The sequence below is a fragment of the Bos indicus x Bos taurus genome, chromosome 7, assembly GCF_003369695.1.
Source record: "Bos indicus x Bos taurus breed Angus x Brahman F1 hybrid chromosome 7, Bos_hybrid_MaternalHap_v2.0, whole genome shotgun sequence".
NCBI lineage: Eukaryota > Metazoa > Chordata > Mammalia > Artiodactyla > Bovidae > Bos > Bos indicus x Bos taurus.
Window position 1 is genome coordinate 92177824 of NC_040082.1, and position 16136 is coordinate 92193959.

Here is a 16136-nt window from a genome sequence, read left to right on the forward strand (position 1 = left end):
GGGAGGGTCCCAGGAAGGTGTGGTGGCTGCTCCTTGCAGACCCACCTTACCATCACCTGCCTGGCCCCGGGGGCCACACAGACACCAAGCCAGCTGTCCGGGCCTCTCCACGTCCTTCCCGCCTGATGCCCGAGTGGTCACAAGCAGCAGAGGAGGAGGCCCCGTGTCTACTGGGCAGCCGCCCACTCGGCAGCTCAGATGTGGGCCTTGATGAACACATGGACTCCCTGGCCTCTGCTGCAGAGGTTTTCCACTCCCTTCCGGTGATCTTGTCACACAAGTGTGACAGCAGCGGAGAGCCGGAATCTGAAGAGCTGACAGTCAGCTATTTTTAGAAGCCCATTTAGAGCTGGCACGGAGTCAATATTTGCACGTGCACGTTTTCATGAGGATGAGCATCCTGTTGGCAACTCTTCGGGTTCAACCTCACCCTGTTCGCATAACTAGAATCAACCTTCTGAAGGTAATGAGTGTAACTCGGCCTTTGAATTGACAAAGCAACAGAGCCACCTCAACCATGAAAACAGTACTGAAATAAGAATTAGTAATTTTAAAAGCATTTTAAGTTCAGCTGAATAAACGTTACACTTTAGTTTTTCATCCTGCTGATTGTTGGAAAGTCTTCAGAATTATCTATTTCAATTACTTGTTTCAAATCTGGGTTGGCAACCTTTTTTTCTATAAAGGGCCAGGTGCTAAATATGTTTGAATCTGCAGGCTGCCTGGTCTCAGTCCAAACTCCTTCATGCTGCAGCTGGCAGTGAGAGAGCAGCCACAACTCCTAGTACACACTGGGCGGGGCTGTGCGCCAATAAAGTTTTATTAACAAAAACAATTGTGGCAGCCCTTAGTTTGTTGATAATCTAAAAGTGGTTCAGAAGAGAATCACAGTAAAATTTAAAATTCTAGAGAGTCCCAATTTTATGGAAAACCTGAGAAAAGTAAGTGACTTTCATATCTGAAGCAGAAACCAAACACGTTTACTTCTAAAAGCCAGAAGAAACACATCAGCCCCTTCACAGCGGCTGAACTTACAAAGGAAGATGATAAAAGCGCGAGAAACTAAACTGCAGGTATCGGTCAGGGCTCAGTGGGGAGGAGGTGGCAGAGGCTGACGGACCTAGAAAACATGACCCAGGAAACAGAAGCAAAAAGGGAAGAACTTTTCTTGTGTTTTCTGATTCCTCAGCAGAAGAACTGACAATGGGAAAGATTAATGCGAGAACAAGCCCAGCAGATAATGCAGAAAACACCCTGCAAGGGGGTGTGGGTGGGTGGGTGGGCGGGGTCTCAGGGCAGCTGCTTCTCCTCCCCACCCCTGCCCCCCACACTAGCGCCTTTCCCCACAGCCCTCGAATGCTGCACCGCGCGCACAGGGAGAAGACTGGCCTCTTCTCAGACCATGGGGCAGGCTCCACAGGCAGCGGCTCGGCTGCCAGCGGCCCCCAGGCTCAGAGCCAGTCACCTTCGGGAGGACCCACCTGGTCTGTGGGTCATGAGTCCAGAGCCGAGGGGCCCCTCAGAGGCTGTCCTCACTAACAAGACGCACACAGATTTCAGAATACCGGTGTCAACGCAGTGCAGGGGTCACTCTGAGACCTTGCCGTGGTCATGACATCACACCTGCTGTCCCCGGGCACGAGGACAGGCACTGTCCACGTTTTTTTGGCAAATAGGGGGAGTCCCCATATATGCCTGGGCCACCACAGAACATCGACTAACTCGAGACACAACCCCAACCTTCCACACTGCCCCATCAGGGAGGGACACGGACTGATGACTTCAAGGTGGACGACCACACAGGACAAGGACCACACGTGGGAAGGCACCGCCTCGCCCTCCAGGCGCGTGAGCTCTTTACCAGGAATTTGGCGAAGTATCTCCAACAACAGAGCCAACCAGACATGAAAAGCAACCTTTAAGGACAGGTAGTGAACACATGATGCAAGCCGGCTGCCAATTATTCTAAATGCACTTACGCCAAGTTGGCTGGGGCCAAAAACTCCCCTAAAGGCGTTAAAAGTCCTGTTTTTCCTTACTCAGCACTGCTCCCTCTCCTCCCCTCTCCGCCCCCTTCCCCCTCTCCTACCAGGTTTCCTGATGCACAGCAGTACTTCTACAGCAAATTAGAAAGAAGCACTCTCTCTGTTTTTTAAAGCAGGGTCTCTGAGCCCTGTCCACGCACCCTCTGTTAAGCTTGGGCCGTGGTAAACCTAAGGCCACCAGGCCTTCTTCCCTGAGCCCCATGGTGGCACTGCGACCTTTGGGGGAAGAGTCCTGGGGGAGGTAGTGGGGGAAGTGGGGGTGGGAGAACATACCGGCCCCTTACCTTTTGTCCTTTCTCCTTCTGAAACACAAAGACGGGCGGAGCAATGGCAGGCTTTTCTGCAAAAAGAAAAATCGGTGTTTTTCCCCCCAACACTATATTCATACAGTAAACACAGCTACATTTGTTTGTGATAAGTTAAAAACAAAACACAAATCCAATATAAAACTAGGAACTCGAATGATCATCGTATCACCTAGAAAACAGTTTCTTGCTATAAATGCACAAAGTGTTCAGCGTGCAAAGCTACGTGCATCTTTCTGTGTGCATGTACACACCAACAAACGGTTTCGAGACTGGCTTAGAATGGCCATGTCACTGGGAAGTCCCTAGGTTTAAAATGTTTGTTTTCAAATCTGCAGGCCAGCTGGGGCCGGGGGCAACCCATCCACAATCTCTGCCCACGAGGCACACACTCTTTGGAGGATTATTTTGCTCAAGTCAGCTCTGCGTTCCACCTGGGCGTCTAAGTGAGCGCCCGCTAGGAAAAAGTGTGGAGTTGTGAGGACTGAAAAGTCCATCTTGCACAGCTGCTGCTGAAGGGAGAAACCCTCTGGGATGCTGTTACTGGACCAGGAGACGGCTCCCGCCGGTCGTCCTCAGTCAACACCGCTGGTCTTCCGTCTGAGGGGCCGTGTCCCTGGCCCTCTGCCACCCGCTGCAGCGGGCACCGCCTTACTGTCCGGGGCCTGAGTACAGGGCTCTGGGTGTGCTCCTGAGCTCTGTGGGGGGAGGCATGCATGGGAAGTGGGGGCAGGGGGGTGTTGTTACGAACGCGGGCAGCATCTGCACAGCCCTTCCCCTTCCTGAGTCCTGGGGCAAGCCAGCAACCTGCACTAGCACAGCTCTCACCCGGCAGGATGGGTGCGCGGTTCGCAGGCCTCGAGAGCGCTCGCAGGGACCTGGTCGGAGGGCAGGGTCTGGGGCATCTTGGGAGAGGAGGCTGCGCTGAAGCCTCAGCAGAGGAGCCCGGAATGGAGGGACAGGTGTGAAGGCGGCTCCTGAGGTGACAGGCAGCCTGAGGGGCAGATGGTGGTGATGTAAGGAGGTGGGGCAGTTGTGAAGGGGGTTGGGGGGGGAGCACAGAGAGACCAGAGTGTGGGGAAGGACACTGGCGACCACCCATATTAAAGAGGAGGGGCTGGGGACGAGATGCAGGGAGATGGCCACAGGACACTGTCCCCGCCCCACCCCCAAAGCTCCCACAGCACGGAGGAGCAGGACAGACGCCCATCTGCACTTTGGGACCACGGCCCACTGACAGTGACCGTTTCCTCCACTGCCTCACTCACTCTGTGGCGCCCAAGTCAGATTCACCACGACAGTCCTCACCAGGCGCAGCCCACGCCGCCACCCCTGGGGTGAGTGACAGCTCAGAGACTGCAGTGCCACAGGGCAGGAGAGTGGGGGGCGTGGAAGGGTCTCCCAGCACAGATGTGTAGCTCCACAAACCCAGGTGAACGAAGAACGAACGCACCCTACTGCTGGGCAGTAAGCAACAGCGAAGGTGAGCTGCAGGGACTCTGGGGACAGCAGCAGCTCTTCCACACACACGTCTACCACAGGGATGGCCAGACACCTGCCACTGCCCTTTGCCCGACAAGCCCAGCATCGAGGACTGCGGCCCAGGTCCCAGCCTTACTTCCGCATTCCACTCCAGGCCAGCTGCAAGGCTGGGGGCACGCAGGAAGGAGCTGGGATCAGCCCGAGTCTCACTTCCTACACCCCTGGCTGCAGGCTGGAGGAGGAGATGCTGTTTGCCCGGCCCTAGGAGACACCAGGCATGGCAGTGAGGCCAGAGCGCTGGCAGCGACGACACTCAGGCCGGGACTTTCGCCGGAGCTGTTGGGGAAGGGGCCCCCCTTGCTCTGCTGGGGCTGCTAAGCTGGTGGGAGAGGACCCCAGGGCTGCCAGCGGCTGGATGTCGCCACAAGGGGAGCTGGAGCCGAGCCAATGCAGCTGGGAGCAAAGCTGGGGGTGGAGAAGGAAGCGGAGCCCTGGAGGCTGGGCTGGAGGCCCGAGTCAGCAGGCCCAAAGCTAACCCCAGCTCCCACCCTGACTCTTCAGTTAAGCCAGTAAATGTTGACTTTTGCTTCAGCCAGCCTGAGCGTGATTTCTGCCCCTGGTCTCTAAATACCTCTGGCCTGAAAGGGGAGGCCTAGCCCCCACAGACTTCACTAAACACACAGTCGCCTGGAGAAGAAACCCGGGATGGCCTCCCAGGGAAGACAGAATGCCTGCCTGCTCTCACAGCAGCACCACCACCTGTCACACTGTGTGTGTGTGTGTGTGTGTCACACTGTGTGTGTGTGTGTGTGTGTGTGTGTGTGTGTGTGTGTGTGTGTGTGTGTGTGTGTGTGTGTGTGTATGTGTGTATGTGTGTGTGTGCGCGCGTGCCCAGAGTTAGGGCCTGTTGGCCCGAGTAAGACACCAACTCCATGAGATGGGAGGCCTTGCCTTGCTCCCCTCGTGTCCCAAAGCCTGAGAACAGTCCTGGGCACCCTGAAAGGACTCAACAAGTAACTGAGGGAGGGATGAGTAAGGGAAGGGGCACTGAGAAAATGAACGCCATGCTGGGCTGTAAGGAGGGCCTGAGGTGGAGAAGCAGCATGCAGATGGCAGAGGAAGAGCTCCCTGGTGCTGTGACTAGAAGCCCCCGGGAGGGGCTGCCTGGGGATGGAACTGGTTTCGGCAGGAGGCTGTCTGTGGCTCACGGGGCCTTCCCAGTGCCTTCTGGAGCAGCTGGGGGCAGAGGGCAGCGAGGGGTACACAGGGGTCTGGGCTCTGTGAGTGGATCCACCCTCCTTACCTCCATGGTTGCGGTTGAAACCTCCCATCTTTCCCCGCCTCTACCCTCACCCCTTGGGGTGGCCGCCGAAACCACTGATGCGAAACTCACGCTTACAACCTGGCAACATCCTCCCCAACCCGAGGCACAGGCCCTCTGAACAGGCCAGCTCCGCTGACCACGACTGGACACTGAAGAGCCCTGGTCCCCGCGTGCCCCACGCTTCTGTCACTTTGGGACTTTCACCCGGCTTAGTCCCTCTGCCTGGAAGACAGTCTCGCCTTCTCTTCCCCAGGTCCAGACACTGCTTCCCCTGGGAAGCTTCCAGTTTGAACTGGGCTACTGAAGCCTGCTCTGGCTTGTATCTGCACGGGTGACACCAAGGCTGCCTGTCAGGGAGTCCGAGGGACCACAGACAGCCCCCAGAATAGCTTTGTGCCCCCGTCACCCGGTGCGTGGAGGGTGAGAACTGTCATGTCTGCACTGAACCCCCGCTGCCCTTCTTCATGTGGGAGCGCCAGCTGCCATGTAATCACATAAGCAGATGAAGCCCTTACTCTGTGCAAGGCACCATGGGAAAAATGAGGACGAGGAAACTGGGGGCAGAAAACTTCAGGGTAAAACATCTCACAAAGGCGGAGGGTGTGTGTGCACGCGGCCTGGCACCGTGGAGCCTGGGAGCTCCAGGTGGTGATGGGACAGGGCGGGGCGGGTTATTTGCTCACCGGCAGCGTCTACCCTGGACCATAAGCTTCCTGACAGCCTCTGCGTGTTCACAGCCAAACGCAGTCTCATACATGACACGTGATCAATACACAGTTAGGAACAGAGCGAAACGCTGCCACTGGGGCCAGGGAGGCCCCCTTGGGTGGCAGGTTTGGCAGTCATGAACTTCATCAGTTCTCTACCAAAGACACAGAGTACCAGAGCCACGTGAGTTTCATTTCTGCTCATCCACTTTAGGGCCCCAAGTCTGTAACCTGTAGCTCAGTCCTGACTCCACGACAACACACACGTGCCCCCTTCCAGGCAGGCTGGTCTTTAACTGACCCACGTCACCACTTGTGCCATCACCAGATGAGCACCATCACACAAGAACTGAAATCCCAGTGTGGGGAAGGAATGGGGACAACGGCAACGAGGCTCCCAAGATACGCCTGAGACCCCAGCCCAGCTCTGCTTTCACAAGTGAACTTGCAGATGTGTAAGCTGGATTTAGAAAAGGCAGAGGGACCAGAGAACAAACTGCCAACATTTGTTGGATCACAGAGAAAGCTAGGGAATTCCAGAAAACATCTACTTCTGCTTCACTGACTGTGCTAAAGCTTTTGTGCAGATCACAATAAACTGGAAAATTCTTAAAGAGATGGGAATACCAGACCACTCTACCTGTCTCCTGACAAAACCTATATGCAGGTCAAGAAGCAGCAGTTAGAACCAGACATGGAACAACGGACTAGTTCAAAATTGGGAAAAGAGTACATCAAGTCTGTATACTGTCACCCTGCTTATTTAACTTATATGCAGAATACATCGTATGAAATGCCAGGCTGGATGCATCACAAGCTGGAATAAAGACCAGGAGAAATATCAACAATGTCACACATGCAGATGATACCAATCTAATGGCAGAAAGTGAAGAGGAACTAAAGAGACTCTTGATGAGGGTAAAGAGAAGAGTGAAAAAGCTGGCTTAAAACTCAACACTTAAAACACTAATATCATGGCATCCGGTCCCATTACTTCATGGCAAATAGAAGGGGAAAAAGTGGAAGCAGTGACAGATTTTATTTTCCTGGGCTCCAAAATCACTTCCGACAGTGACTGCAGCCATGAAATTTTAAAAGACACTTGCTCCTTGGAAGGAAAGCTATGACAAACCTAGAGAGCATAACAAAAAGCAGAGACATCACTGTGGTGACAAAGATCCGTCAGGTCAAAGCTATGGTTTTGTCAGTAGTCATGTATGGATGTGAGAGTTGGACCATACAGAAGGCTGAGCACCAAAGAACTGATGCTTGCGAACTGTGATGCTGGAGAAGACTCTCCAGAGTCCCTTGGACTGCAAGGAGGTCAAACCAGTCATTCCTAAAAGAAATCGTTCGGAATATTCATTAGAGGAACTGATGCTGAAGCACCAATACTTTGACCACCAGATGAGAAGAGCCAACTCATTGGAAAAGATCCTGATGCTGGGAAAGACTGAAGGCGAAAGAAGAGGGCAGCAGAGGATGAGATGGTTAGATAGCATCACTGACTCAGTGGACATGAGTTTGAACAAACTCCAGGAGATAGTGGAGAACAGGGAAGCCTGGGGTGCTGCAGTCCAGACACACGTAGCAACTGAACAAAGGGGACGGGGCAACAAGGCTTCCAGGAAGTGCCTGAAACCCAGCCCGGCTCTCCTCTCCTGAGTGAAGAGAAAACCACCTCCACAGATTTGTAGAGATTAAGGCCACCACTCAGACCTAAAACATTAAAAGGCCAATCAAATGCGTGCTATTTAATGCAGATTCTGTCCACCAGGTGTTTTAAATGTTGCCCAAAGCTATCTGACCAGGGAACCCTCTGCAAGAACACCTGTGAGGAGGCCTGAGCACGGTGGGTGACTGCAGTCAACACTGCTGTGTGAAGCGGGGCGGGATTCGGAACCCCAGGTCGCCTGGAAGAATGGCCCTCCTCTGGACAGAGTGGGCACTGCTGTCAGGGATGCACTGGGAGTGCCCGCCTCACCTCCGCTTTCCAAGGTGCTGATGCCAAGTCCAAGGGTGGCTGCTCTTGGTCTGAACCCCTCCTCCACTGTCCCCCACACAGCCCTCCTCAGCTCCAGGGCCCCAGGGGGCTACCCCAGACCAACTGTGATCCCAGCTCCCACCCAGGGAAAGTCCTTACCCCTGCCTCTACCCCCATGCAAACAGCATGGGGGGTGGTGGGCACGAACCTGGAGAGAGGCTGAGAGAAGCCCACAGCATGGGCTCTCCACCTAACTGTAACCCCCAGAGACTGGGTCTGGGCTCCGGATCTGGTCTCCGCAGTCCCGGTGATGAGCACAGACAGGTGAGCCCAGGTGAGGACAAGTCGCAGATCTCCGCTCTGTGCCACCCCTGTGCCAGATGTCGGGGACCCTCCCTGCTCCCCGAGGCACTGTGGGAGGCTGTGACTGCTGGGACGCTCCGCCTGCCTAGCCGAGCCTGGCCCCACTCCTCCGGCTGCACCTCTCAGGACGTCCACAGATTCAATCAAGAGAGTCACTCGGCAACTAGGAGTTCCAGTGATTCCACACATCTAGCGCCCACCGTGTGCCAGGCGTCAAGCCGGTTTCTAGGGTGTGGTGGTGACACAGAGAGACACGTCCCCTGCCTGCCAGGAGCCGACTTCAGACTTAGTTGAACATTACAACACAGAGGAAGCACAGAGTGCAGGGCTGGGGCTGCAGAGGAGCAGCCCATCAGGGAAGGGTTTTTGGAGGAAGCGCCTTTAAGCAGAAGGTGGAGCAGCACTTGGCCAGGCAGCCAGGAGCTGGGAGGAACGAGGAAGCACTGGAGGAACTCGAGGAAGGTCAGGGTGGGAAACGCTCCAGCCCAGGGTGAGAGGAGTGGGGTGCAACCCCGCGACTGCACAGCCCAGGGGAGGTGCTCCTGGAAGGTAAGCACCGATAACATTTAGGCGGGTAGTTTCTTTCTCGAGCAAAGGAACTAAGATGGCTGTGAAGAAGTCAGGGGGTCCCTGAGCTCCAGGCCGCCTCTGGACCCAAGGGGCCACAAACCATCCTCTCGGCTGGGAGTGGAGGTCTCTGGGTAAGAAAGGGTCACCGAGGAGCCAGGTTCTTCTCCTAAAGCACAAACTACTGACCCAGGGCCCAGGTTGGGGGCAAGTCCTCAGATGGCTGGGTGCCTGTGTGGGTAGCTGTAAAAGCCCCACCCTTAAGGCACCTCTGTTATCTGTGTGACATCTTTGTCAGGAAGAGGGCCCATAAACTGTCTCCTAAAAGAGGAGGTGAGGAGGGTCAGAAAAAAGAGGCGAATTTTACAAAGCGTCATGCTTGACAGATTTAAAACCGTGGGCTTTCTGACACCACTGCTACAAGCAGGGCAGGGGACAGGGAGGGTTCACTGGTGTCTTTTCTGCCCAGAGATTGACTGGTGGCAAAACCCTTAAAACAAAATGACTTGTCCGTTTATTTCGGACGCAGCAGGAAAGGGGGAGGGAGCGGGTATAGACCTGAAGCCAGTCTAAGGTGGAAGAGTCCCGAGATAAAGGATGGGTGGCGGCAGCTGCCCAGATGCAAGGAGCTGGCCTGGACCCCAGCGGCAGCCCCGTGGTAGAAGGGTGTGTGTCCCAACCCTCCAGGGTGGCACAGGTCTTGGGAATCCCATCTTTAAATGCCTCCCAGCCTCTGCCATGCAGTCACAGCAAGAACACTCCCAGATGGGGTGTCCAGACCCTCAGATGGTCTCACCCGTGGGCCAGCGGTCACTGATTGTGGGGCACCGATGGACCAGGCAGGTGCTCAGCGCTTTGCCGGCAACGCTGTCCTGAATCTTCACAACCACCTGAAAGGGCAGGTCCTTAGTGTACAGAACAGGAAACGGAGACTCAGGCCAAGTGACTTGTCCAAGGTGGGGCTGGGCCTCCAACCCAGGCAGGCCTGACTCTGGCCCCTGACGTCCACTGCTATCCCCGCAGCACGGGGCAAGAGGGAGAAAGTCCCTGCCCTCGCCTGTCTCCTCCCATCACTCCCGCTTAGGAGGGCCTCAAAGCTGAGACACTGAGGCTTTTCTTCTGAGAAGTAACACCAGGAATAAAGCAGCTACAGTGAACATTCTAGACAGACATCTCTGGAAGAGTCCTAAAGAAACTAGCCGGTGAGCGGTGGGCTTTCACCAAGTCACGAGACCATCTGCTTTGGACGAGCAAGCATGCAGTTAAGCCAAGGGCAGATCCTTATGGTCCTCAAAGAAAAAATGAAGACCCACACCGAGGTGCACGCTCCACGGAGAGGCAAGCTACGCCGTCTTCATCTGTCAAACGTGTAACCATGGGATGCTCTGTGTAACACTTCCACCGTCTAAGCTGGAAACACACACACACTCACCCCCGCACGCAGGCCTGCCTTCTCCACTGAGCTGTGCAGGGAGGTGTGTACACAGAAACCGCGGGCGGCTGCTCCACGACAAGCTCTGGCACCCCCCCGTGGCGGCTTGACTGCCTGTGTCTGATAAACTAAACTGAAGAAACTGCAGACCCAGGAGAGCACACTGGACTACCTGGGCCTGTTCTGTTTATCCCCCTACTAAAATGATGTCCCCAACACCTGCCAGGAAACAGCTCCCATCTGGAAAGCCACTTACAATTCTTGACCAAAATGTCAGTAAGGTACTTGTGTGAAATGAGCTTTAATCCTGGGCTGATGTGGCTTAATCTTCTTATCTGTGCAAAAAATATGGAAAGCATCTTGCCAACACAAACAACGGTCTGTTAATACGTGGCAACCGCTTTAATCCCCCAACACTTACTATCTCAACCCTTCGAGCCGTTTCTTTTCTCAGGAATTATTATAAACAGTTCGGTGCAGCAACATAAAGGTGAATTTGTCACCAATGTGTCAACGCTGTCCACCAGCTAATTCTCCAGTGAAGAATGGAACTGATCTCCATCATGCTGTTGCTAGGCGACGCCTCTGATCTCATGCACCGCAGACTCCGCGGCCCCACGGCCCAGCCACTGCGGGGTGTGGGCCCCTTCGTTCCTTTTTTGGTGCTCGAATGTGTTTTGCCTCAGGCAGCTCTCAATTGGTCTCACGGAGACCACAGGAGCACATGGTTGGGAGATGATGATCTTACCCCTTCTTTTTGGAATGCTCTTCCTCACACCGTTACCTTCACATACTGAAATCAAGCCACTCCTCAGGGCTCCAACCTTACCCTGACAACAGCGGGGATAACAAATGGCTCCTATTTGTTCAGTGGCCATTCCTAGACCCTGGCACTTCACACACTCCATCTCATTCAGTGTCATCACAGCCCCATGGCAGAGAAATCACTTATCATCTCTGATTTGCAATCACGAAGCCAGACTGGGAGGCCTTGGAGAGATGGGTGCCTAAGTCATGATGGGTCCCCACAGTGGGGGTGGGACCAGGACCCTAAGCCTGACCTCCAAGTTGGCTGCCTCATATCCCTCACAACCTCTCGGGCCAAGCTACATCTGCCTTCTTCTCTTCTAGAATTATCGGCCCGGCAGACCCCTACGACCTTCCCATCCCTGCCGCATCCACTCAGACTACAAGATGCTGGGGCACACCCTGCACTGTGCATATCCCTGGGCCTTAAATCCCAGAAAAACCCCATTCGCCTATTACTAAATCAAAGTCAGCAACCTCACCTACAACCACCAAGAAACCAGGGAGCTAGCTTCAACAGCAGTTCTCTGTTCTACCACTAGATGGCGTGACAAGAGCACGGCTGAGCTGAGACTGGGCTTGGCCGGGTGGCGGGGTGGGGGAGGGGGGGAGGGGTGGGGGGAGGTGGGTGCAGTTCCCAAGGGCAATCTCAGGACTACAAGACCTCTGCGGAGGCCGCAGACCAACCAAGGAAACCTGGGAACGTGGGCAATGGGTTCTGTGTGCGTTCAGGCAGGCCTCCACCATGCGGGGTTGGGATCCCCAGCAGGTGAACTCTCTCCACACGTGCCTGTGTCTGTCATCGCAGACGGGACCCCACTCCGTCGGTTCAGAAGGACTGGACCCAACGATGCACACGCAGAGCTCGGGAAGCGGCTGGCATCATTATCGTACTGTAATTACGCACAGGACACTGCAGATACACGGACGCCACCTCAAAGCTTGGGTCCTGGATTCAACTCCAGTTGCCGGTCCCTTTCCAAGGGCCGCCTGGACACAGGGACACCTCACCACACACACACTCCATCTCTCAGAATCCCTTGAACCCTTCTGAGGCCGAGAGAATCACCGAGATGATTGGCCAGTCCACCAGCCAAGCCCTGCTTGCAGCAGTACAACTTCCTGAGCACCCACAAGGGCCCAGGGGCCAGAGACAGGACAAAAGGTGGATGAGGCCACGGCCCCCTTCTAGTGGGAAGAGGAAGGAAAAACAAGAAGCAGAGGCATGCAGGAGTCACAAGGGGGCCTCGAGTGGGTGAGGGATCGAGCCAGGCGAAGGCAGAGTACCCGGCAGTGGGGAGCCCTGAGCGCGCAGTGGGGAGCCCTCAGCGCGAATGAAGGGCAGGAAGAACCCTGAGGCCTGAGGCCAACGTGAGCCAAGAGCTCCTGGGGGGTGGTGGAGGGAGGGGGTGTGTGGTGAGGAGTCAGTGGAGGTGCGGTGTTCACATCCCACCCCACGCTGGCAGGGGTCCTTGGGCAATCTTTCCCATCTGGGATGTTTTTAATAAGGTCACCCGGGGGTGGTGAGGGGAAGAGATCTCCGGTGGATGGGAGTCTGTCTGTTCTGAGGACAGAGCCTCCAGTGTCTGAGCTGGGGGAGGGCTGAGACGATTGTGCGAGGCTGTGGAAGCATGGTCTGTTCACTCAGGAGCCGACACGACCCTCACTCTGACAACAAGACTCCATGAATAGGGGTCCCCTCCACGTGGGACTGATGATGAGTGACCCAGGCCCTGGATCCTCAGATTCCCAGTGGCCACTCAATGCTGCAAAATGTTCTTTCTCCTCTAAGTGCAGGGGGCCCTCTTTTTTAACTCCTGCCACGGTAGAAGTCACACTCTCTGGAATCGTTTTCCCCAAGCTTGCTCTGCTGTGACAGATACAACACAGAGGCGTTCACTCTGGGCCGACGAATTCCTGAAATCCTATGTGGCCAGGCTGGAGGGTGTTTAATTTAGCAAAGGCATTTAAAATACAATGCAAAAGCGAGGCTTGCCTCCTGAACAGGGCGTGGGGAAACCACTACCGTCTCAGTCAGGAGAACAGGTGCCCGGGGAGTCAGAATGACCCACTGGGAAGCATGAGCTGGGCTCTGAGACTCAGTGGCTGGAGGTGGGCACACTGGGACAGGCCGACTCTGCCAACAGACCCGGCCCTGAGCTTCAACCCCTGTGCAAGGGGATTGCTCAAACACAGAGCATCTTGGAAGGCGCTCATCTTGAACTTGGAACAGTGCTGAAGGTCATGGAAAACACTGTTCCCCCTTAACTGGGACATGAAGTCCACCACACCATGATGCCAACGGCTGCCAAGAGGCCATACAGGAAAAAAAAAAGGTCGGCAGGGTGAGCCCTAAGCCCTAGCTGGCAAACAATTTACTCCTGGACAGTTTTATTTGCCCCCCTCCCTCCCACTGGGTGACGTCGGAATATTTTTGGTTCCCACGAGGGCAGGAGCTGCTAACAGCATTTGGTAAACGGAGATCACGATGCTGACCAGCATCCCACTGTGCACAGGATGACCCCCTAAGCCCAGAGAATGAGCCACCCACACATCAACTGTGCAGACGTTGAGCAACCACACCTTGATTATGTACAAGGAGGTGGGGTCAGATCCCTAGCTCACGCTGTACACCGAGGAAAATTCTCAGTGCGTCAGACAGCACATATCAGGGTGGTGCCCCAGCTTCTGTGAGTAACCTCCTCTCCCTCCCCACTCAGTCTGTGTATTTAAATGTGTGCAGCATCTCAGGACTTCAGCAGAGATGACTATGCCACACAGTCGTGTGTGGAGTGTGTGTGTGTGTGTGGGTGGGTGGGGGGAGGTCAACAGAATCCCCTAACCCAAGGGTACTCAAACGGTGGTGATTTTGCCCCCAAGGGGGACATCGGACAATGTCCGGAGACATTTGGGTAGACACCAGGGACACTGCCAAACATCCCATGAGACACAGTGCAGCTGGAGGACAGCTCCCACCAGCACCAATGAAACCTGGCTATGGCCCGAAAGGAGCTTTCTCTCCCCCTAGGGTCCATCAGCAGACTAACAGGTAGCAGGAACCGACAGGGATCCCCACACGTCAGCGGGCCAATCACCTGCCACGCGTTCCTTTCACAACAACCTGCAGACTAGAAAGCACCGTTTACAGATGCAGGAACTGAGGTCAAACAATTTGCCCAAGATCCTGGGCAAGTAAGTGACAGAGATGAAACGCAAACCTAGAGCACTTCCAACTACACCACAAGCCGTCAGCAGGAGGTTGCCTGTCAGCTCCAGTCCAAGATTCCTGCGAGGCTCGAGGCAGGCCTGCTCAGGCCCTCCACACCGGGGCTCCACCAGCACAAGCCAGTGTTTCTCAAACTTTTTCACCTTGGGACCCCTTTCCACACTTGTAAGTTATTGAGGATGCCCAAGAACTTGGGTAAATGTGAGCTACAGCTGTTGATATGTATTATGTTAGAAACCGGAGAACAAAACAGCAACCTATGCCAGTATTCTTGCCTGGAGAGAGGAGCCTGCTGGGCTACAGGCCATGGAGTCACAAAGAGTTGGACACACTGAGTGACTAAACGATAAGAACATGTTAGAAACTGAACTAAGAAACATCAGAAATTAGTTAATTTACTTAAAATAATAATAGTGAAGGTTTATCTAAATAATACACTTTTATGAATAACTATTTTTGAAACAAACAAAAACACTAGGGAGAAGAGGGACATTATTTTATATTTGGACCCGTGTTTTAACATCTGGCTTAACAGGAGACAGCCGGGCTTTCTTATCTGCTTCTGCAGCCCATCTGTTGCACTATACAACCTCTGGGAAAAAAATCCACCATCCATTCACAAGGAGTGTGAAAAGGGCAAATGATGCCTTTGCATTGTTATGAAAATAGTTTTGAACTCGCAGTCCCCTTGAAAAGGCTGAAAAGTCCCCTTGAAAAACGGACTCCCAGGGCCCCTGGACTACCTTGAAGAAATGCTGCTCTGAGCGCTAGCAATTCCAGTGCACAGAATCCTGAATTAGTGATGGATCACCAAGACCCGTCTGCTGAGGGTCTCTGCCATGGAACACCCAGTGCTCTGAACACATCTGAGAGGTGCTAGAGCCACCGGCCTGAAGCCCACAGGCCGGCCGAGGTCAGGCAGGCCCGGGGTTGGGGGGTGGGGGGTGGAGGGGGGGGCTGCCTGTGGTGACTGGGAAGCACAGCCTGTCTCAAGGGGGCGCTGTGCCTCAGTCCTGGCACATCACTGCTGGGCAGGAACATCAGCTGAGGCCGGTGCTGTTTTCCAAGAGAGATCAGGAATCCGGATTGTTCTTTCCCCTGAGGCCTTAGAACCCTTACTCAGCTCCTAACTAGTGACTAGTGAAGTCACTCAGTCGTGTCTGACTCACTGCGACCCCATGGACTGCAGCCTACCAGGCTCCTCTGTCCATGGGATTTTCCAGGCAAGAGTACTACAGTGGGTTGCCATTTCCTTCTCCAGGGGATCTTCCCAACACAGGGACCGAACCCGGGTCTCCCGCATTGTAAGCAGACGCTTTTACCATCTGAGCCACCAGGGAAGTCCTAACTAACAGCAACAAAGACAAACCCAATGGACCAAATTACATACTGTTTGCCCCGGAAGCGAGGTCACAACTCCTGCCTGTGGTTTTTTAACTGGCTCTGTGTTGCAGAAAACCGGTGGGGTCCTGGACATTGCGGACCTCCTGCATCTCCGACGGTGCAGCCAAGCATTCGTTTTAGTTTTCCTCCACAACCTCCTTAAAGTAAGCATTAAGTGCAGTCGGGGTTAGGACTCACAGCGAGGGCTACACAGCTGCACCAGGTGCCAAGACAACCAAGGACGTGGCAGAGTGTGGACACCCGGGGGCCGCACCTGCTCTGAGGCCCTGAGCTGTCTAGCTTCCTACCAAGGAGCGTGCAGCCACGCCGGACAGGGCTCCACGGGATCACAGGAAGGTGGCCAAACAAACCTCCAAACCAAACAGAGAACCCCTGCTGCTTGTTGCTGGGCGCCACCACCAGATCCTGAATGCAAAGCCGGCTGCCTCCTGATCACTTCAAAGTACCATGGAGAGCTACCTGCCAGGGGCTCAGCAAGGTGAGGAGCAGC

General features: G+C 54.7%; 1 protein-coding gene across 9 annotated transcripts in view; it reads right to left on the bottom strand.

Annotated features, from left to right (window-relative positions):
• Positions 1-16136, bottom strand: part of RANBP3 (RAN binding protein 3) — a 50939-nt gene that overhangs the window by 29501 nt on the left and 5302 nt on the right. For 8 of the 9 annotated variants that reach the window (XM_027547422.1, XM_027547424.1, XM_027547423.1 and 5 more), the window contains exon 2: positions 2330-2385. In XM_027547422.1, the coding sequence (XP_027403223.1) occupies positions 2330-2385 (56 nt within the window). Of the gene's footprint in view, positions 1-2329; positions 2386-3178; positions 3345-16136 lie in introns of those variants that run through there. The other variant, XM_027547420.1, reaches the window with a different exon arrangement.